Source organism: Ursus americanus, chromosome 23 (assembly GCF_024610735.1).
Source record: "Ursus americanus isolate L20-20 chromosome 23, mUrsAme1.1.p, whole genome shotgun sequence".
Lineage (NCBI taxonomy): Eukaryota > Metazoa > Chordata > Mammalia > Carnivora > Ursidae > Ursus > Ursus americanus.
Genome location: NC_142149.1, coordinates 3,635,176 through 3,656,619, shown reverse-complemented (window position 1 = coordinate 3,656,619; position 21,444 = coordinate 3,635,176). Strand labels below are relative to the sequence as shown.

Genomic DNA, 21,444 nt, shown 5'->3' with positions numbered 1-21,444 from the left:
GAGGAAGCCAGGGGCCAGCCCTGCACTTCCAGGAAGCAGCCTGCTCACTGACGGCCCTCCCCAGGGCCGGTTCCCCAGTGGGGGCTCTGTGGCTCTCAGCTCTGCTGAGGTCTGTGGCCTCCTGCCTGGAAAGTGAAATGGGAGAGCCCTCAGCTCTGCTCCCTGGAAACAGGCAAACCCTGGCAGCTAGTGTTCCTGGGGGCATTTGCATTCCTGTGATTCCTGTGGCTTCCTGGTGGCCTTTGGGAAGGCCTGCTGCTGAATTTGCAACAGTGTCAGCACTGCGGGGAGGGGCAGACCCTGACCTTATAAGGAGAAGAGCCCCCGTCCTGGGCGTCAGGGGAGCCCGGGCCCTGGAGCCAGTCTGTGACGGGGTGGGGTGGGGGGCTGCCCTGCCTGCTGCTAGCCTGGACGCTCAGTTATTACATTATTTTGAATTTTTATCAATAAAAAAATTTGTGGAAATTTGTTTTTTCTTGTTACATGAGTGCCTATGTATTATCCTCCATTTTGCCCTTTGGTTCGTGAAGCCCGAAATACTTAATCTCTGGCCCATAAAAGAAACACTTGTCAAACCCTGGTCTAACTTTACAGGCCAGGCTCGAATGTGCAGAGAAGTAGGCCCCACGTTCTGGGAAGCATGAGTCAACATGCTCAGGGGGCAGGTAGGGGCGCCTGGGCAGGCGCAGATGTGCTCAGGGGACCAGGGCAATTCAGAAGGAGTGAACGGATGTCGGGGACACTCGCGACACTCAGAAGGACGGCCTGAGACATAGAGGGGCTGGAGGGCTGCCACCTCCCCCATGGGTGCTGCTGTCAGGGAGGGAGGGTTTGCACAGGCCATCCCTCCCCCTGTCCCCGGCTGTGAGCACGTGAGTGTGTCCTCCTGTTTCTCTTTGATCCTGGCTCAGCCTTCCCTGAGGCTTGCTGTTTGCTCAGCTGCCCGGAGGGCCAGCTCTGGGCAGCTCGGACATTCTCGGTTCTCCCATCGTTGTCATTCTGTGCACTTCTGCTCTTTACCCACTCCCTGCTCACGCTGTGCTTTTGGTTTTGTCCTCACTTCTCAGGTTGGATGCTGGCTTGTTAGCGTTCAGGCTTGTCTGCTGGTAGCATTTATGGTCATTTCTCATCAGTCCCTGGACGGCTGCCTGTCTCCAGGGTCTTGTGTAGACACAACAGGGCCCCAGCCTGCCTGTCGTCGTACTGCCCCTCGGGGCCCCACTCCCAGTGTCCCACCGCGTGGAGGTTGCTCAGTCCACGGTTGTGCCCGTGCTTTGTGGCTCACACTCACACGTGCCTTTATCGTTAAACCTTCTCACTGAAGTGCGCCCTGAACACCAGCCTCGGGTGTGCGGTTCACATGCACGTGCATCGGGGGCCGGCTCCCAGAAGCCCCCTCCGGTCCCCTCTCAGGCACTGCAACCCAAGGTTCCACTCCCTTGATTTCTGTCGTCCTCAAGTCGTCTGGCCTGTTTTTGAACTTTTTATAGGGGCGTCTGGCTGGCTCAGTCGGTAGAGCATGTAACTCTTGATCTTGGGGTTGTGAGTTCGAGCCCCACGTTGGATGTGGAGAGGACTTAAAATCTTAAAAAAAAAAATGAACTTTTTATGAGTGGAACTGGTAGAGGCCTTTTCACGTTCCCTGGTGCAGGCTCTTCGTGGCCTTTCCTTGGACGTCGATACCCACGGAGCAGCCTCACTTGGGCCCTGGGCCCGGTGCTCCATCGAAGCGTGTCTGTAGATGGTCAGCCGGGGCATCTGCACTTGCCTGTCTGGCACCGTGTCCCCGTGCAGGCAAGAGTCCGGAGCCTCCACTTTCCTCCTTCACCCTGCCCTCCCGTGTGTCCCTGCAGGTGACCGGGCTGCCTACTGCAGGGCCGCCAACAAGAGGGTGATGGATGTGATCAACTCAGCCAGGGCCCGCCAGCAAGTGCTGCACGCCCAGACCTTTCACGGCGACTCCCTTTTGACTCAGGAGGACGCGGCAGCTGCTGGAGACCGGAGGCCGGCCCCCGATACCTGGATTTACCCACTGATCCAGATGAAGCCCTTTGAGATCCAGATTGACGAGATTGTCACCGAGACCCTGCTGACAGAGGCGGAGCGAGGCGCCAAGGTCTACCTCACCACCGGCTACTTCAACCTGACCCAGGCCTACATGGACCTGGTCTTGGGCACACGGGCCGAGTACCAGATCCTGCTGGCCTCCCCGGAGGTGAACGGCTTCTTCGGGGCCAAGGGGGTGGCGGGGGCCATCCCGGCCGCCTACGTGCACATCGAGCGGCAGTTCTACCGTGCGGTGTGCAGCCTGGGGCAGCAGGAGCGGGTCCGGCTGCAGGAGTACTGGCGGCGGGGCTGGACGTTCCACGCCAAAGGTATGTGGCGGCCAGCCGGGGCTCGGGGGCGGCGTGCTCCCTCGTTAGCGCCGGGTCCTCCTCCTCTCTCGTCCTCCCCGCAGCCGTGCGGGTGCCACCCCTGCCACTGAGATGCAGTTGTACAGAGTTCTCCCTCTGACGCTCCCAGAGCGTGACACGGGTGACTGGGCGGCTGTCATAAAGTGCGCACAGAACTTCTCCGGGGGGTGGGCGGGCGGGCGGCGTGTGCCGTCGCCCTCCCTGGTCGGCGGTTTCTCCCGCCCTGGCCGTGCCCTTCTCAGGGACAGAGGGTGCGATAGGGATGATTTATTTGGTATTAAACAGCCCGGTTTTTCAGTCTTTCCCTCCCCACTGTGGTTCTTTTACCTCTATGTGAATCCTCCGCTTTTTTTCATAGCTGAGGAAGTTGAGGCCATGTCCTTTCCATTCTGGGCCGCACGGCACTGCCCGCACGTGGGTCACGGGCTGAACTGTGTGCGGATTCCGAGCCCCTGTAGGCACTGGCGTGCGATCCCGGGGCAGCGCGCATGTGCCGTAATCCCAGGTCCGTGGTCGGAGACGGGGATAAGTGGTTTAAAACCTTGTGCTGAGCAGAGGGATGATCCCCGCCGCTGCTTGCTGTTTCGAGGGCACCTGCCTCTGGGGTGAGTCACTCCTTCCGATGCTCCAGGGGCCACGCGACCGAGCTCCTTAGTCCTGTGTCTGAAGAAGAGTGACCGATGAGAGAGCCCCCGGCCACAAGTGGTGTGTGTGGTTTTCTGGCTTCTCTTTGGCGGTCACAGGCCTGTTTTGCTCCTGGGCTGGTCCCGGAGTCTTGCGGGAGGGCCGACGGAGGAGGGGGCGCTGGGATCTTGGGCTCTGGTCTCTGCCTGGGAGCCCGGGCCGCACACAGCGTCTGCGTTGTTTAGATTTGAGGTCATTCTGGGAGCATCGTGTGGGTGGAACTCTTTTTCTTACATCAGCGGTTTTCACCTGGGGATGCGTTGAAGGAAATACTGAAGCCCAGATTGCCCTAGATCTCGGCAATCCAGCTCTCCGGGGACAAACCCAACTCGGTATTTAAAAACAAACAAACAAACGCTCCCCAGGAGTTTCTGATGCCTTAAGAATCCCCGTCACAGCTTCTGGCCTCTGGGGTGGTTTGTGCTTCCTGCCGGGAGGCCCGCTGCCTGGGCAGGTGGCATTGTTGGGTGCGGGAAGTGAACTATTTCATTGTGCTGTGGGGCCGAGCCAGGCGGGTGGTCAGGGTGGGTAGGGTTAGCCAGTGAGGAGGTGTGGAAAGTATTTTAGGATTGGTTTTGTTCCTTGTGAGAATAGCGGAGGTGCCTAGGCGTGGGGCATTGAAGACCAAGCTGGAAGTCGGGAGAAGCTTTGTTCTTTGGAGGGGACGTGTGTGCTAGGGAGCTGTGCAGAGGGTGCCTAGAGAGCGCTCCCTCCTCACCTGTCCTGTGGCACTAGGGGCCCCCCAGCTCAACCTGGCCTGACGGTTCTGATTGGGCCGTGCGTTATTTCCCTGAAGCGGGCGGTCCTGATAAGCGAGCAGTGACAACCCCCCCCCATTACCGTTGAAACAGAAACACCCAACCGGCTCTTCCAGTGCGGCTCGCCTATTCCCGGACGGGCGTGCTTCTGCCCCGCCCCGGGTGGGGCCTTGTACTCCGGGAGCACTGGAATCATGGGGAAGGCCGGGAATCCCAGGGCGCGTGTGCCTGTGTGTGTGTGAGAAAAGAGGGAATGGGGTTTGGGGTATGTGAGCAGAGGGGCCAGGAGTCAGAGGCCAGTCAGTGCTAAAGTCAGCGGCCAGGGTTCTTTCCTGTCATTGTGATCGATAGGTGGGGGGGGGGTCCTTAAGTTGGCCCCCTTTTCTGATTCATTCCTTTTTTTTTTTTTTTAAGATTTTATTTATTTGTCAGAGGGAGAGCGCATATACACACAGGCAGGGGGGGCAGCAGGCTCCCCGCTGAGCAAGGAACCCGCTGCGGGCCTCGATCCCAAGACCCTCGGGATCATGACCTGAGCTGAAGGCAGACGCCCGACCGACTGAGCCACCCAGGCGCCCCTTTCTGGTTGGTTCCTGGATGCCCATTCTCCGCAGAGCAGCCTGGGAGAGGAGCAGGCCGCCCAGGTGGTGGCTGGCGGGGGGCTGGTGGGACTTGCTGACTGTGCTCTCTACGGGGCCCCTTCTGGGTCTAGGTGGTGTGTCTGTTTGCTCCTGCTGATGGCGGAAGTAGCCGATACCCTGGTGGCTTTCCCACGCTCCCCCAGCACAGGCCTGGCTCTACTCGGCTCCCACTGCTCCCATAAGCCCCTGGTGAGGAGAGCGAGCCAGGGTCCCCCTGGCTCCGCGGCGTCCACATCCTTGTGGCTCCAGAAGTACTGTGCACCCCTCCCCCAGTCAGGCAGGGAGGGCCCTCGGTGTCGAGCCTGCCGGTGGCCCTGAGGGAGTGAAGGGATGCGGGGACACTGTGTGGGCCCCGCCCCCAGGAAGCTGACCCGCTTGGCGGGGGGCATCCTCCTCACGGAAGTCACGGAGCCGTGTGGTCCGCAAGTGCCAGTCCGATGGCAGGAGGTTCCAAGGACGAGTCCTTTCTGGCTCGTTGGCGGCGGGGGCGGGGGGGGGGGGCAAGCCGGTGGCTCAGACGCCTCATTGGGAGGACTGTGAGGACTGTGGGAGCTGAGTGCTGTGAGGCGGTTCTTCTGTTCGGGGGGCTGCCGAGTAGAGGGCCTGTCTCACGGGCATCCTTTGCTGGGACTTGAGTATTTGTCATTTTAATGTTACTTTCAAAGTGCCAGAAAAACCTTCCACTATTTAAAGGCATGTACTAGAGGCTTTTGCAACGCGGTCTGGTTCAGTTTTCTTTGGGTTTTGCCACCTATTCGGGATGCTGAGGGGGCCTGTGTGCGTGTGATGTGCTGGGGAGGCCACCAGACATGGACTCTTAAAAGCCTGGTTCTCGGCCCAAATTTACCTTTGGTGAACGTGGAGGGATCCGGTCCAACCCCTGTGTGCCATGGGGTGATGGCACGGATTCGCCCTCAGGAGACTGCGGTGACCTGACCCGCATTCTCTTGGGGTTTCTGTGAAGTGGCCGAGAGAGAGGTGTGTCCCGGGGGCCGTGGGGTGGGCGCTGGAACACCCGGGGCCCCGAGGCTCATGGGCCGCAGGTGGGCGGCTGGTGAATGCTCCCGGGGGGGCCTTGTAAGCTCTTGGCGAGGAGAGGTGTCCTTGTCACCTGTGGTTTATCCGCCACTCCCGCCCCCCCCCCCCCGCCCCGTGGGTGCCTGAAGGACACTGTTGAAGGTGGTGGTCTTAGCTGCAGCCCTTGACCTCTGGAGGGGCAGCTGGGGGTCTGAGATAGACATGAGTCTGCCGGCAAGCCCCTCAGATTTGTGCCTGGGTGGTTTCCTGTGGGCCTGGCCCTTGGCTCCTTCCCCCGCAGGTGGGGTGCGGTGAGGCTCTGCGGGCTGGAAGCATCCGGACGCTGCAGGACGGTCACCTGAATTGGCGCTGGGTGTCTGTCCATAATTTTTTTTTCCGTCTCTGGTTTCATTTGTTTTGCAGGCATTCGGTGCCCAGCACAGCACGGTCACAGCTCTTGTAGTTTAGCCTCTTAAGTGAAAATGTATACTTATTTGTGAAGACTTCATTTCTAGAGAGCAGTTTGGGTTCAGGGCAACGTTGAGGAGAAGGTACAGGGATTTGCCGTACACCCTGCCCTGCTCACGCGCAGGCTCCCCACTGTCGGCATCCGCAGCGGAGCGCGCTCGACACTGACATGCTGTCGTCCCCCAGAGTCCACACTTCGTATCTGGGTCATCCTGCTGTTGTGCGCTCATGGGCTCCTGTAGGTGAGGACATGGATCTGTCATCACGGTGTCACACAGACACTTTAACCTGCCCTGAACATCCTCTGTGCTTCCCATCCGTGTCCCCCCCCCCCCCCCCCCCGGCCAGATTCTGACAGTCCCTTCACTATCTCCCTATTTTCACCTTTCCCAGAATGTCATGCAGTTGGACTCGTACAGTCTGTAGCATTTTCAGAGTGGCTTGTTAGGCTACTAATGGGCGTTTAAGTTTTTTTTTTTAAAGATTTTATTTATTTGGGGGGGGGGGAGGAGCAGAGGGGGAGAGGGGAGGGACAAGCAGATTCTGTGCTGAGCATGGAGCCTGATGCAGGGCTCCATCCCATGATCCCAAGCTCATGACCTGATCCCAAAGCAGGAGTCAGCTGCTTAACTGACTGAGCCACCCAGGTGCCGCGTGTTTAAGGTCCTTAAACCTTCCAGCATTTCACGGCTTGACAGCTCTTTCCTTTTAGTGCTGAATAGCATCCCCTTTTCTGGACGGACCAGTTCATTCATCCGTCCACCTACTGAGGGACATCTCGGTTGCTGCAGGGATTCCCCTTTTGAACCTGGTCCTAGTGGACAGCGGGGTCTGGGGGCCAGGTGCACAATGGCTGTCAGCTGGTTGTTGTCACGTGCCAACGAACTAACCTCTCTAGGTCTTGGGGAGGCAACAGCCCCAGGGGAGCGTGAGTAAGGATGACAGATGTCTTTTGGGCCTGGTTCTCACGTCTCCTGCTCCCTGGAGAGGAGTGGCCCTGAGCTGTGCCCGGTGCCGTGGCGGGACTTCCGGCTGGGAGCAAGAGGCACGCAGCCCCTTTGGGCAGGGGCCACGTCCACGCTGGGGGACGTCTCGGGGGAGGATCAGAAAATGAGCTTTGAGGTGTCAACTTGCATTTCGTTTGAGTGCAGTACCGAGAGCTAACAGCACAATGTGTGTGGCCAGGGTGGGGCAGGCCACTGGATTAAGAGATTTCTGGCTCCTGCTGACAGAGGAATCTGTTAATGATTGTGAGAATTGTCACTATTTTTACTGCTTTCCCGACAGGCGGCTTGGCATAGTGCCCAAAGGTGAGCTTGCAGTGCGAGCTGGGGCAGCTCCACCCTGTGTGTCCGGGGTGCGCGTGCCTCCCCCGGGCGCCAGCAGGTGTGTGCTGGGCCAGGGCCGCACCGACTGCTCTGCTGGGGAGCTGGCAGGCCCGGCCTCCGGGCCTCCCGGCCTCTGTGAGTGGCCGGGAGTGTAACAGGCAAGTGCTTAGTCCTCCAAGGTCGGGACTGTGGTGTCTCCTGTCCCCTTGTATTTTTATAGGGGTCTGAGGGTCCTCAGGAATTTATTGGAGAATATCGTGGCGGAAGTGAAGGAGGGGGCATGAGTTGACGTTTTCTTGGAGAGAGCCTCAGGGAAGTCCTCTCACCAGAAACAGTCATGAACTCCTGCTTTAGAACTCAGAGCTTTTTGTACTTGAGTTCGTCATCGCGTGTTGGAAGACGCACCGTTAGCCACACTTACTTTGTTGGAACAAGTATTTAGCGCCTGCCGTGTGCCAGGTAGAGTTCAGGGCGTTCGGAACCAGTCACTGGGGGCCAGACAAGCCGCTGCCCTCCCCAGGTGTCTGTTTCGTTTAACAGGAAGCAGATGGATGAGTCTATTCAAGTAGAAGTCCAGAGCAGGAGGAGGAGTCTGGGTCGACGGGGGTCTGTTAGACTGGGGGCTCGGGAAGACCTCTCTGCGGAGGGGACACTCGCTGAGCACGGACTCTGGCTGGAGGGTCCATGTGGGGGGCCCAGGAACGTGAGGCCCCAAGACCATGCTAGACAGGAGGAGTGAGGGGGGCAGGTCGGGAGGGAGTGAGGCCGGCAGGTGGCCGGGATGCGGGAAAAGCTCAGAGGACTGGTGAGGGAGCTCTGTGGGAGCCCTTGGGCCACCTGATTTACCCTGCAGCCTGGTGCTGGGACCGCACGGAGGAGGGGCTGTAGGCAGAGCACAAGAGGTGGCCCGGGGCAGGCAGCGAGGGCTCTCTTTGCGGAGCGGGGAGCCTGCAGAAGGCTTGGGACTCAGTCCGGTTGTCTGTGTCTCCACGCTCCCTCTGGGGCTGAGGACTGTCCACGGCCCATCCCCTTGGCCAGTCCCCTCCTGTGCTGTCTCTCGAGCAGCTGAGTCTCTCCCAGTCTGGCGGGTCCTAGATGGTAGAGGCGTTGGGCACAAAGGTCAGGCCCTGGGCTTGATAACAGGCTTGTGGCCCTGCCGGGAAGTGCAGGAGCCCCCGCCCTGCCCCTCACCCTGCCAGTGCGCTCAGCCCCCGAGCAAGGGGTGCCCCCTCGCGAGTCCCTCCCTGAGTGGAAGTTTCCTGGCTGTCCTCCGGGCCTAGCCCAGCAGCAGAAATGTCCACCTTCGGGGAGCTCGTACCCAGAAGGGCCGGCTGTTCGTGGGGTGGCATCTTGAGCTCCTGGGGCACAGGCACCACGTGGCCTCAACATCTGTGGTCTTTATGTCCTTTTGGATGGAGAAAGATCACAGTCCACATGGGTCTACAGGGGAAGCGGTGGGGCAGTTACAGGCCTCACCAAGGTGGCCAGTAGGTTCAAAATGCGTACTGCCCATCACTTGGACATGCTCTCCCGAGGCCAGCCTGGGCCAGGGACCGAAAGCCGAAAGAAGACAGCCGTCTGTCGTGCCTTCCCAGTGACGTGATTGTGGCGGGTGGGTGCTGAAAAGCTCTTGTCTCACTACATGTCAATCCCAGGTACGTGCAGCACACGGACATGTGTCTGTGAGAGCGAGATTTCCTTCAGGGCTGGCGATTAGGAAAAACAGGTCTAAAAAAGCTCTTTAGTGGTCAGTAGCAAAAGCAGGCTGGGAAGCAGTGGTGGGGCCGAGGAGCTGTTGGCGTGGGCTGGGGCCGGGCCGCCTGCCTCTCGTGGCTGGCCCCTAGGTTGCCTTGTGAGGAAGAGATCTAAGCAGATTTCAGAAATAAAAAATACGCATAGGACCAGGTCCTTTCAGTCTTGCGCAGCTCCTGTGGTCCAGGAGCCTTGCACGGACGCACCGAGGGTGGCATGATTGACGGCAGCTATAGCCCATGTCAGCCACGTGGGTGCCGGTCCTTCCTGCTGCTCGCGCTCTGTCCTTGTCTGAGCCGACTCTGGAGAGCCAGCTGCGTGAGGAGCGCGGAGCGTCCCCCGTGCTTTTGAGTCTTTCTGATTGTGACGTCACACGAGTCGGAACAGCAGTGGCAGGTGGAGCGCTCTGAGGCTGCGGGAGGTCTGCCCCCGCCCCTGGCCCCAGCCCCCCCCCCCCCCCCCCCCCCCCCGCCCTCAGGCTCTGCGGAGAGGCCGAGCCTAGCAAAGGAGGAGAGCCAGCCCTGCCCCACTGCCGCCACGAGGCTCCGCCGTCCTGCCCAGACCTGCTGGACATCTGGACCGGTGCCAGGGGCCAGCCGGCACACCCCTGGTCTCTCGACATGAGATACGGTGAACCACACGGTTGCCTACACGGCAGTGGCCCCGCGGGGCGGTACAGTTGCCGGAGCGACACACACGGGCAGGCAGGCGGCTTTGATGTGGCCCCGTGGGGGGTCGAGCGCATTACAGGAACAGGCAGCAGAGCGTCGTCATCTCTTACCCAAGGTATTCTTGGAAATGCTCTCGCTCTGAGTGAGAATTAGGAAACGGCCTTCTATTTTAGGCTCCTCGGTGTGTACTACACATTGTTGATTCGCTCGTGATGGTCATGCGTGCCTGGGGGCTCTTAGAAAGGGTCACGCTGGCAGAGGAGAGGCCGGCGGCGGTGGGAGGGCGTGAGGAGGCCGGCCCGGAGCAGGGGGACCTTGCAGAGGAGCTGGGGCCGACCCCGGCACCCGACAGTAGCTGGGTTTTCTGGGCTGAACGTTCTTGGTGCTAGTGAGGGTGTGGCGTGGAGGAAAAGACAGATGCCAGATCCAGATCTGGGCTCCCCTGGGAGAAAGGAAGTCTAGGGTAGCAGCTGTCCTGGGGAGGTCAGGTTTTGGGAGTCGTCTCTTCAGGAGAAGTGGTTGTGACAGGCACTGGACCGTGCAGGCAGGCCATGGGACTCGGGGGAGGGGTGGACTGTGGGGGATGGGGTGCACCGCAGACCCACCAGCCTGTCGTGTTTCAGGGGATAGTTCAGGATTCCGAGACAGTCTGCAGCCTTCATGACAAATGTGTCAGCATGCGGGGGGATGAGGCAGGACCCGTACCCCACGGCTGCTCATACCGTGCCCTGCTTTTTGTCTGGCTGTGCTGTCAGCCGGCTCATTTCCTAGCAGAAGAGGGGAAATGGTGTTTTCTGGGGTGGGACAGAAACTCACAGGGCCTCTGGGTTCTCTCTTCCACTGGCCTCTGGTGGACTTCGCATGTCTGGTTTTGATGTCCCTGAGCCCCTAGCAGGGACTCATGTCTGTTGTCCCTTTGGGTGTGATGTGTCGGGAGCCCGAGACGGAGAATCGCGTGTGTCCGTGGGTGGGAAGGGGTGCAGAATGGAGTAAGCTGTACTTACCAAGAGTCTTTGTAACCCCCGCCCCCGTGGGACAGCCCCATGCCTGCGGACTTGGGTAGGAGGATTGCTGTTCCCTAGGTCATCTTCTTAGCACAGCAGGGGTGTCTTTCCTGAGAAGTAGGTATGAACTTTGTCACCTCAGTGCTTGTGGCAGGAGGGGCTGTGGGTAGCACGGGGTGGTGAGCGCCGAACCTGAGCGTGGGCCTCCCGGGGCTCCCTGAAGGACCCACCTCTCGCCGTGCTTGGGCAGGAGAGGAGACGGCATCCTCCCGGGAACGTGGGCCGCCCCAGGTCCCTGCCCTCTGAGCAGCACCCCGGGGGACAGCGCGTCCTGCCTGACCGCTTGTTCCCAGCAGGGCTGCTTTTCTCTTAGGTTGAACGAAGCGTGGAGAGGCTCTCGGCAGATGCTGTGCTCATTTCCTGTCTGCACGTTTCCTTTTCCCTGCAGGCCTCTGGCTGTACCTGGCAGGGAGCAGCCTGCCCTGTCTCACGTTGATTGGCTCTCCTAATTTTGGGTACAGGTCGGTTCACCGGGACCTGGAGGCCCAGATCGCCATAGTGACGGAGAGCCGGGCCTTGCAGCAGCAGCTTCACCAGGTTGGTCGGGACAGGTGGGATTGCCCGGGTCGGTGGGGGGTAGCGGGGTGCTCAGCCCTGCCCGTGTCACCGGGTCCCCTGAGAGCTGTCCCCGCCATCGTCTTCAGTGGCAGAGAGAACCCGGGTCCTCACAAGCCCGCTGGTGGCCGGAAGGCCAGTCCTGAGAGAAGCCCGCCGAGGGGCAGCCCTTAGAAGCCGCGTGCCCCCTGGCCCTCCTGCCGCCGCAGCCGCCCCCGCCCCACGGCCCCAGGAGCTCCCTCTGTGTGGGCGAGAGCGCGGTTCTCTCACCCGGACACCCCAGCTGCTTGTAAGAGTGCACATCAGCCGTCGCGGGGGTGTGGGGGAGGAGCCAGGCTCACTCAGGCCCGGGGCCACTGGCAGCAGGCTCTGCAGGACGGTGGCCACGTAGGCAGAACGGGCACTCAGGCACCAGTGTCTCTGCCGGGAGAGACAGAAGAGGCAGACCTCCGGAAGCAGCCCGAGCGCCCGTGCAGAGGGCTTTGTGCAGAACGGAGTAATTTCAAGGGCATGGGCAGCCCCGTGCCTCCGTCTCTGAGCCATAGAGTCCATGTGCACCCGTCACCTGGATTCTGTCTCACTCTGCATCGTCCCCCTGGGTAGTGCACTGGCTGGGGATTGAGCGCGCAGGGGACGGTGCAGAGGGTGGGGATTGAGCGCGCAGGGGACGGTGCAGAGGGTGGGGATTGAGCGCGCAGGGGACGGTGCAGAGGGTGGGGATTGAGCGTGCAGGGGACGGTGCAGAGGGTCTGCGGGTGTGCCAGCCAGCAGCAGGGTTCCCTCGTGGGGTGTTGGCGGTGTCTGGAGGTGGGTGATATGCAGGACGGGCAGAAACTCATGGCTACCTTGGTCCCTTACCCAATGCCAGGGGACGGCGATTGGCAAAGCAGGTCGCTTTTTTCTTGGGGAGTTCCAGCATCTTAGAGTTTCTGTGGTGTTGTCCTCATGTTTGCAGTAGTAATAGGGCTTCTTTTCTTCTGTCATCTGTCCGTGAAGGGGAGAAGCAAGCGTTCTCCTGAGCGTCGGAGCTGGGGCCTCAGAGGAAGCCTAACCCACTCTGGCTGGCTTAGCCCATTGGGGTGCACTGGCCGTCGGGCGCAGGTGGCCGGTCCAGGACCCACCTGCTCCCCTTGGAAGACACAGGTCAGGCCCATGTTCTCAGCCACTTGGAAGTGGGGAAAGCAGCCCTTTTTGTGAGCTGGGGTTGGAGACCCTGAGCCCCGTACTGCTGACTAGCTAATGGCCCAGAGAAGCAGGGGGAGAACCCCATTTCCTCACCGGGGCAGGGATGCAGGGTGGTTCCCAAAGGGTCAGCAGCTATCTCGGCCCTCTTTCTGTGGTGGAATGTTTTATTTTCTGACTAGAGGAAAACAAAGTTGCTGAGAATTCGTGAGCGCTTTTGTGGGACTGCGTGTTTGGTGGCCGGACTCGGGAGCCGCGAGCCCCACGCCGTGCGTGTGAGAGCGGGGTGGTGCTGGGCACTCCTCAGTCTGTGACCTTTACAGCAAAGCCTTTCCATGGAGGGGGCCAGCTTCCCTCCTGAGTCACAGGAACACAGATAACGCTGCTGTGGGCCAGACCTCAGAAGCCTCGGCTGTTGACTTTGCGAAGCTTTTATTCTCTAGTGTTTGGGAATGATTGTTGCGAAACTGTGGGAGCCTTTGTTGCTGGACAAGGACACGGTAACTGCCTTGTCCCTGGGACCTGCCTTCTGCCGTCTGGGAATCCTGTCAGCGGCCCAGTGGGGCCGTGGTGCCGGGAAGGCCTTCACGACCAGGGGCCAGAGGAAGTGGCAGCGGTTGTGCTCTGGGTGGCCAGTGCGGAATCCGAGCCGCTCAGCAGGTTTCTTGCACCGTGAGGCTTCCAGAAAATGAGGAAGCCTCACAGCTGAGGCTCTAGGCGGAGTCGCTGGTGCAAGAGGGGCAGGGCCGCACCCCGGTGGGGTCTGCGGGACTTCTGGATCGGTTGCAGAGACGCCTCGGTCTGGGAGCCCCTGCTCTGGGTCAGTAGAGTTGTGGGTGTGAGCTGGGCCTCAGGCCAGGCCTGGTTCCCCACGGATCTGGGTTGATTTGTGGGGGCAAGTGCCCCAGGCCTGTGCCTGGGGTCCTGGTGCTGGCCCCTCTGCCCGACCTCCCGAATGAGGGGATTGAACCCACATCCTGGATCTGGAGAGAAGCTGGGCCGGTTGTGGTCAGGAGCTGTTTTCCCAAATGACATATTTGGGATAGTTTCCTTTTCTTCCCAAACCTGAATCCCAGGGGCTTTAGATTGTGGGAGGGTGGCAGTTCACACCGCCGCGGCTCTTCCTTTCTTCAGAGGCACACTGATTTCTGTGCTTTTGAAATGCAGAAACATGTTTCTAGATAATTCCACCTATATACTTAGATGCTGGGACTGTAGGCCCCCGCTCCTGCCAGGTGGCCCTACAGTGCCTGATCCTGGGACTGCCCAGCCACACAACATCCCCACGGCCCAGAAAGTCCCTAGAACCCCAGCTGCCTGTGTCCCTGCTCCCTGTTCTCCGTGGGAAGATACAGGGAAGGGCCCTGTTCGTATGGCACTGGGCACTAGGAATGGAGAGATATTTTTATCAGAGTCCAAAGCCCCTCCCTTCACCTAGTATGCACAATAAAAACTGCAAGCTTCCTGGTTTTGTTCAGAGAACACGGTTTACCACTTGTGACCCGAGAAAGACTCCCTTGAACAGCATTGTAACCTTGATCAGCTGACTTCCTTCTCCAGCCCTGTTGTGGGGTCTGTGAGGAACCTTAAGTGTTTCTGGTAATTTAACTGAAATCTTGGCTGAGTATTCGTTGGAAAGCCTAAAGCTGGCTGGGTCTGTGGAGCCTTCTGCAAGCCCGCCCCCTGGGCCGCCGGCGGCTGCTCCGTCAGGCACGTCCAGCCGGGGACCGGGGCCGTCGCCGCTGGCAGCCGAGAGCCCGCTCAGCTCGGCAGGGCCGTGTGGACCCGGCTCCGCCAGAGTGGCGAGGGCGTGAGCCTGAAAACCGTGCGGGAGAAGTGAAGTCGGGGTCCTGGGTCTGCCCAGCCCTGGATGGGAAAGCTGTGGATGCTTCCTGTCGGGTCCTCTGTCCCCCGTTCCTGTCGGGTCCTCTGTCCCCCGTTCTTGCCGGGTCGTCCCTGCCCCCAGGGAGGAGCGCGTCCAGCTCCCCGGCGGTGCGAGCAGCGTCATCCCAGCGCTCCGTCTGGCGCTCCTGGGCCCACAGTGGGCCCCGTCTTCGAGGCCATTCTGTCGGGTCCTCATGATGGTGCGGGTAGTCGGTATTTTCTGGACGAAGGGTTGCAAGATCCAGAGAGCGATCGCCCTCTCAGCCCTGAGTGGTGCGAACCAGTAGGCTCACTTCCGGCCGCTTCGTCAAATCCTTTATTAATGGAAACACGGGACTTGTAGGGTGTGTTGTTTAAGGAAGTGTTTCCTCTCGAAGATTCTAAGCACAATTTTTAAGAGAAGGCTTATATGAGTGTTTTTAAACTTGTTTTTAAATATAAAATAAACGTTCATTGTAAAAATTCAGAAAGATGGGAAGACGCCTGTCCCTCCTTCAGAGACGTCACTGAAGTCACTCCGAGGATTCCCTCTCGTTCTGTGTGTGTGGAAAGGCAGGACTTGTCTTTTTAATGAAGTTAGCATTATGTTCGCTGTGTCATCTTCTGGAGCGTGATTACCTTGTGGCGCACACCCGTTCGTCGTGTGGGTTTATTAATCCGTTGTCATGGACATTGAGGTGGTCTCCAGCTCTCCCATCGTAAGCGTCGCTGTGATAGGTGGCAGGACGCAGAAATCTCGAGCGCGTAGCTTTTTTCTTGGGATGCAGTCCTGCAAGTGGAGCTCCTTGGAGCTTTGATACCTGTCGCCAAGCTGCTCTCTGGGAAGATGGCGTGACCCTCTCCGGCCTCCGTCGGCTCGGGGTCACCGCATGACAGAACAACTTTCTGCCAACTCGAGAGAAGAGAAGCCCTCCCATTGCAAGAACGTGGCTTTGAGTTGCACGGGCTCATTTAGCGGGGTGAGCCTCGCTGCTCTCCGCCGGCTCCGCACGCCGTCCACTCCGCACATGTTGGTCTTCAAGGTGTCGAGACGCCGGCTCCTTAGCTTGCTCGCCAGGGCGGGTTGGACAGGGCGGCTCGCAGGCCGCCTCCCCTGCCTGGCGCCCCAGCACCCCTGCCCCCCAGCGCCCGAGCCAGCTCCACGTGGGACGCGGGGGCCGCCCGGTGCCCCGGGAGACGCTGACGCCCGTGTGTTCTCTCCCGCAGGAGCAGGAGCGGCTCTACCTGCGCTCGGGCGCGGTGTCCTCCGCCACCTTTGAGCAGCCGAGTCGGCAGGTGAAGCTGTGGGTGAAGCTGGTGACGCCGCTGATTAAGAACTTCTTCTGAGGACGGACAGGTGCTGCCTTGCGAGGCCGTGTGTGTGTGTGTGTGTGTGTGCGCGGGGGGGGTGGGGGCTTCCGCCTCGGGGCTTCCCAGGACCTCTCGCCGGGGCCCAAGGGCTCTGTCCCGTGGGTCACCATGGTCGTCATCGAAGTTTTCCAGGCCCGAAGCTAGATTGGGTGGCCCTGTCACCTCATGTTAGCACCGTGGCCCGGGCTGGCATCACGAGTGGGGGGCCGGGGTGGTGGGCGCAGGAGGGATGCTTGGTGACAGGACACGTTCTGCCCACTGGGAGGAGCCTGCCACTAGGGACGGAGGCTGCCACTTGGCGCCCAGAGCCACCGGCTGTGGCCCACAGGGGGATGCCAGCAAGGCTGACCTGGGCTGCTGCTTGGCTGTGCCGACGTCCGGAGGTTGGGCAGGGTGCGGCTGCTGGTAGAGGTGGCCCTGCCCCCCCCCCCCCCCAGTGGCTCCAGAGGGGACCCGTCGCCCGGCTCTGGGCGGGATGCTGGGCCGCCAGCTCAGGTGCGGGGAAGGGGGTGCACGGTTGCACGGCAGCGGCTCCCTTGGGTGCTGGTGCCGGGCTTCTCTCATTAAAACAAAATTGTATTTAATCTCATCATTTAGTTTTCCTCCATACTTTCATTACTTTGATTCAAATAACGTAGACCCAGAGAGGAAGGTGATGCCGGCGATCCGACACCGTGCGGCCGTCTCCTGCCTCTCACCTCCCCAGCAGCCACTTTCGACTCTCTTACCTGTTTCTTCTGATGTTTACATACTGGTCTGTATTTCTAGATAATATGGGTATGTTGCCAGCCCCCCAAATACAAAGTCTCGTAAAAATCCCACCCCAAACGCCACACCAGTGTCACACCTGAAGCCGGAGCAAGAGCCCCTTAGCGTCATCACCCCCCGAGCATGCTCAGTGTCGGTGGCCCAGGCTCTGGGTAAGGTCCAGACCTTGTGCTATAGGGTGATGTTACCTAAGTCTCTCTTTATCTGGGTTCCCTTCATTTTTGTTCTTTGCAGTTTTTTGTTGAAGAATGAACCTCGTTTTTATTGCATCTGCCTAAAACATGGTTTGTGTCACTGTCTCCCGGCAGGGCATCTGCACAGCCTGTAGCGTGTAGGTTTGTCCCAGGCCAGGGTGCACGCCCGCGCCCTGTGTCTCCAGGAGCAGGTTGAAAAACCTTGCTGCCCAATCTCTACATCTCCAGGTGCTTGAACCTTGCGCAGCGAAAGACCTTCCTGAGAGAAGGCCTTCGGGCCCCGGGCTATGGCAGCTCATCTTTTGTGGGGGGGTGGTGCTTTCCACCCTGGAAGCCACTTCTCGTGCCTCCCTCCCAAGGGCGGTAGCTGCCAGTGGTCCCCTCCGTGGGCTCTGGAAGGCGTGCTCGGCCTCTTCCGCACAGCCTGGCTGTGTGCGTGGGGCGCTTGCTCCAGCGCTAGGAGCACCTCGTCTTGGGCTGAGGGTGTCTGCACCCCTCCCCCCAGGGCCGGCAGCTCTGCAGGCTTTCGTGGTTGGGAATCGGGTGGAGTGGTGGCCGTGGCTACACTGCCGTGGGGCAGCAGGACATCAGTTAACACTGTTTGCCTTCAAACTAGCTATTAAATTGTCCCGTGGGACAGTTAGGCTGGAGAAGCCGAAAGAATGTGCCAGGGCACTGGGTTTGTGTTTGGAGAGAGGCTTTCGGTAAACAGCGCTCACATTCCTGCAGATTCTGTGGGACCAGAGTCAACATTGTGCCACAGCCCAGCTTGAGCAATCGGGGCCTGTGCCCTCCGTGCTCAGCTGCTCCCTTTGTCTCCACTGACCACCTCTGGCCAGCCCTGGGCCCGCCCCCCCCTCCGGTCCCCCAGGAGGCAGGGGATCCGGGTCCCGCAGCACCTGCGGAGGCAGAATCCCTGGGTCCCTGTCACTGGATTGCAACCCAGAGGTGAATCATCTCTTGGAAAAGTTGGGAGGTCCTTTTGTCAGCTACCCGCAGTACGTGCGGAAGAAATTGCTGTTTTATTTCAGGCTCTACAGGCAAAATTGCAAAACTTTCCCATTTTGTGGTTATTACCAGGGATTAAAAATGAGTTGCCTGGTGGCCACGGGTAGTTTTCTCCGTGTTCGCAGGAGTGGAGGCCTGGCTCTCCGGCCTGGACACGAAGGGCAGCAGCGACCCCTCCTGGCCGGCAGAGGGGCTGCCCCGTAACCAGGGCAGCAGCAGCTCCTTCCTGCAGGGCGGCCCCACAGGGGTTGGGCTCTCAGGGCCCCCCCCAACCCTGAGGATTCGAGGGGCGTTTCTCCTTCTCTTTTTTGAGCCCCACCAGGCCCCAGGATTGTTGCAGTTGTTACCCTCAGAGTTAGGTCTTCTAGGGTCTCCTCTCTTGTGGTTCCAGTGAGACTACTTAGAAAAAAGTTCTCACAAAACCTCAGGATCATACTGAACTTAGCCCGAGGCCAGATGCTCCTGGAGGCTCCCTGTGCTCTGCACGTGGGCCCGAGAACATCAGGGGTGTCAAGCTCCCCCTGGAGTTTGCAGGCCCTACTAGCTGCCTTCCCTGTGCCCCCAGTGTCTGGCTCATCACTCTCTCCCCTTGTCTGTGTGCCGCCCCAGCCAGCCCCACATGGCAGCCCGCTCACTTGGTTGGAATGGCTGGAGGTGACAGCCAGGTCATCCCAGGGCAGCCCTGGGATCAGCACGTGCCGGCCCCCGGGTGCGGCGGGCTGTGCGTGCATGGGGCACTTTTCCTCATCAGGCCGGTGGTGTTCCTTAGTCCCATCTCCCTGCACAGGTTCGGGGGCCTGGAACACAGGCTGAGGGGCTTGTGCAGAGGGCAGGGTGTCATGCCTGCACAGCGCGTGTCCCCCGGGGAGGTCAGGACCTCCAGCTTGCCTGGCCGCGGTCGGGGTGTGGCGGCAGACTGTCCGGGATGTGGGGACCGCAGGGGCGGGACAAAAGGAAGGTGCTGCGCCTACTGGAGAGGGACCCACAGCCTCTGGGAGTGATCGTGGACTTGATGAGCCTGTGACCGAGGACACGTTAAGGTGGTCCCGGGAACCGAGTTCGTGGTGTTCGGTGCGCAGGCATAGAAAGCGGGCTGGTGAAGGGGCAGAGTCGCCTCTGGACTGGCGTGTCTCAGCGCTGGGATCGGGGAGGGAGGAGACCTTGTCTGAATCAAGAAAGGTTCTCTGTCCTTGGGAGGAGGGATCAATGCGTCGGGACTGTGTGGAGGTGGCGGTTCCTGTTGGTGCAGAACCCCTGAGGCCAGAGGCCGCGGCTGCGCGTCCACACCTCTGAGCTGCTTGTGTGCAAGGGTGCGGCCACCCGGCCTCCGGGCTGGCAGGGCTTGGGGACTGGGCTCCTGGGGCTCGCCTCAGCAGCGGGAACGGGGTCTCCCCCGGCCCCAGTGACTCAGACAAGTGCAACTCAGTGACTTCACTGTTTTAATCCGGCCTGCGCCCCCTCTTCCGTGCCGCCCCCACCCCCGGCCCCTCCACCTTGACGTGCTTCTAAAGGGCCTGGGGGACGTTGGAGAACAAAAAGCCACTATCAGTTCTTATAAAAATAAAAGTTGCAAGGCTGAGTTTCTCCCTACCAGCCTGCAGGTGCGGTCCGGACCTGGCCCGGGGGCCCGGCGCCCTCCGCACTAGACCTGTAAGAGCAGGGCCACGGCCGCCAGGATCCACTTGGCCGCTTTCTCTTTGGTCTTGAGATTAAAGGTCCAGACGTAGGTGGGGCCGCGGATGCGGGTTTTGTACACAGGACACTCATAGATGTTCTTGGTCTCCATGCGGTCCGCAGGAATGGCCCTGATGAAGATGACGGGCATGGCTGGTGTCAGCTCCTTCAGCCTGGCGTCGGCGATGACTCCGGTCTGGGTGTCCCAGCGAGCTCCTGCAGGACAGCACGGCGAGGTCAGGGTGGCCCGTGGGCCGTGCGTGGGTGCCGCGTGGTGTGCCAGCGGGGAGCCGGGGGCGCCGGGGGCTGGACTGGCGCAGGCGCGGCTGAAGGTGGGGCGGTGAGCAGAGGCCCCGGGCGGGGGCGCTGGGCACGCCGGGACTGCTGGGACCCCGCCGCACGCCACCTATCCGTCAGCCTTCTCAGCCTCGGTGGCAGGAAGCGGGGGCTCCAGCTGGAAGTCACAGCAGGTCCCATGTGCATTACGCAGCCTGCGTGTGCGTGTGCGTGCACAGGGCACGCGATTGTATGTGCACACGCACACGGAACTCTCATTTGCCTTTGACCAGACTGCTATCGTTTCTACTCACCCTGTTACTGGTGTTTGTGTTTCTTGTCTGTCATTCCAAAATAAACATGGAGAGCGGCGTCTGTTGTGCTTGTCTCTGATGTGGGGATTGGGGCACCCTGAGCCCTTGCCGGCTAAGCCCTGACACCCCCATAGGCAAGGGGGTGGCGTCAGTCGCTGAGTGGGACGGTTTGTGGCGGGAAAGCTGCCCCTTGGCTTGATGCGTCTAAGGGACCAGGCTGCCTGGCGGCCCTGCGGCATCTGCCGGAGAAGGCGGGGGTGGTAGCGGCCGGCCCCCTCTCTGCTGTTGCTGTCTGCGGGGCCACGTGGAGGTGGGACTGGGGTGGGAGCACTGGCGCCCCCAGACGTCCATATGCCCCAGGCCCCCTGCCCCCGGGCCCTCCTGGGAGGGCCGTGTTCCTCACCGCCCCGAGACAGGAGCTCACAGCCGAAGACACGGCTGTCCTTTCCGGGCTCGTTGCCCTGTGTGACATGTTTGGTCTCCAGATATCCGTCTGAGCACGTTCTCCGAGTCGTGCCACTGTCTCCACTAGTGTCAAGCCTCGAGTCCACGTGCCCCTTCCATGCTCCTCTCCCACCTGCCCCAGCTAGTCTCTGTCCTCCGGCCCCGTGCGACCAGCTCTGGAAGCTTCTCAGACCGGCACCCTCGTTACCTTCCATGAAGAGCCCGTACACATAGGAGCCCTCTCTGGGCGGTGCCGTCATGTCCTCCCGGTTCTTCTTGGTCACTTCCACAGACAGACACATCTTGTCTAGTGGCCACTCGTTCTTCCTGGCCATGGACTGCATGATGGCCGTGAGGAAGGACTGGGGGTTGAAGAAGCCGGCCAGCCACACGGTGGTGGGCAGGGCGAAGTCCGTGGTCCAGGCCTCGAGCTCCTGGTGGAAACGTGCTTCAGCAGAGCCTGGTGCCCACTGGCTCCAGTTTAAATGAGGGAAGGGGAAGAGGAGGGTCTGGAGAGGGGCTGCACATTTGAGGACAATTTGGGGTCCCAAAGGAGGCTTTGACGAGGCGGCTCCCCTGCCGGGTGCCCCTGGGGCTTTGGGCTCTGGCGGGGAGGGTGTGGGGCCGCTGCTCCCTCCCTCCTGCAGGAAGCGCCTGTATTGTCAGGCGTCTGTGTGGCGTGGGCCAGGCCCTTCCGGCCCTGCTCTGACAAAGGCCAGGCCCGTGGGGGCCTCTAGGCCTCTGGCGGGAGCACACGCTCCCCCCTTCACAGCCACCGTCCTGGCCCCGGGGCCGGGGGTCTGCTGAGGGGCCCAGAGAGACCGTCCTCACCCTGATACGGAGCAGCAGGTCGGCGTACCAGGCCGCCAGGCCCATCATGGAGGGGTAGGCCCGGGCCACCCACGGGTCGGGCACGGTGTCGTAGAACAGCGCCGTGGACAGGTCTTCCATGTCGGTCGTGATGGTCAGTTCTCCCTGAGAGACCCATGGATGGGGCG

General features: G+C 60.6%; 2 protein-coding genes across 8 annotated transcripts in view; one reads left to right on the top strand and one right to left on the bottom strand.

Moving 5' to 3' along the window:
• The window catches only part of PGS1 (phosphatidylglycerophosphate synthase 1), a 54,170-nt gene that overhangs the window by 16,485 nt on the left and 16,241 nt on the right, over positions 1–21,444 (top strand). For 3 of the 7 annotated variants that reach the window (XM_045813911.2, XM_045813915.2, XM_045813913.2), the window contains 4 exons: positions 1,854–2,375; positions 11,186–11,334; positions 15,625–15,754; positions 19,536–20,060. In XM_045813911.2, the coding sequence (XP_045669867.1) occupies positions 1,854–2,375; positions 11,186–11,334; positions 15,625–15,744 (791 nt within the window). In that variant the 3' untranslated portion in view covers positions 15,745–15,754; positions 19,536–20,060. Of the gene's footprint in view, positions 1–1,853; positions 2,376–11,185; positions 11,335–15,624; positions 15,755–19,535; positions 20,061–21,444 lie in introns of those variants that run through there. The other 4 variants (XR_006782701.2, XM_087854039.1, XM_045813914.2 and 1 more) reach the window with 4 other exon arrangements.
• The window catches only part of DNAH17 (dynein axonemal heavy chain 17), a 95,206-nt gene continuing 92,950 nt past the window's right edge, over positions 19,189–21,444 (bottom strand). The window contains exons 78-80 of the mRNA XM_045813910.2: positions 21,278–21,421; positions 20,655–20,880; positions 19,189–19,628 (exon numbers count right to left, since the gene is read on the bottom strand). Of these exons, the coding sequence (XP_045669866.2) occupies positions 19,381–19,628; positions 20,655–20,880; positions 21,278–21,421 (618 nt within the window). The 3' untranslated portion in view covers positions 19,189–19,380. The remainder of the gene's footprint in view (positions 19,629–20,654; positions 20,881–21,277; positions 21,422–21,444) is intronic.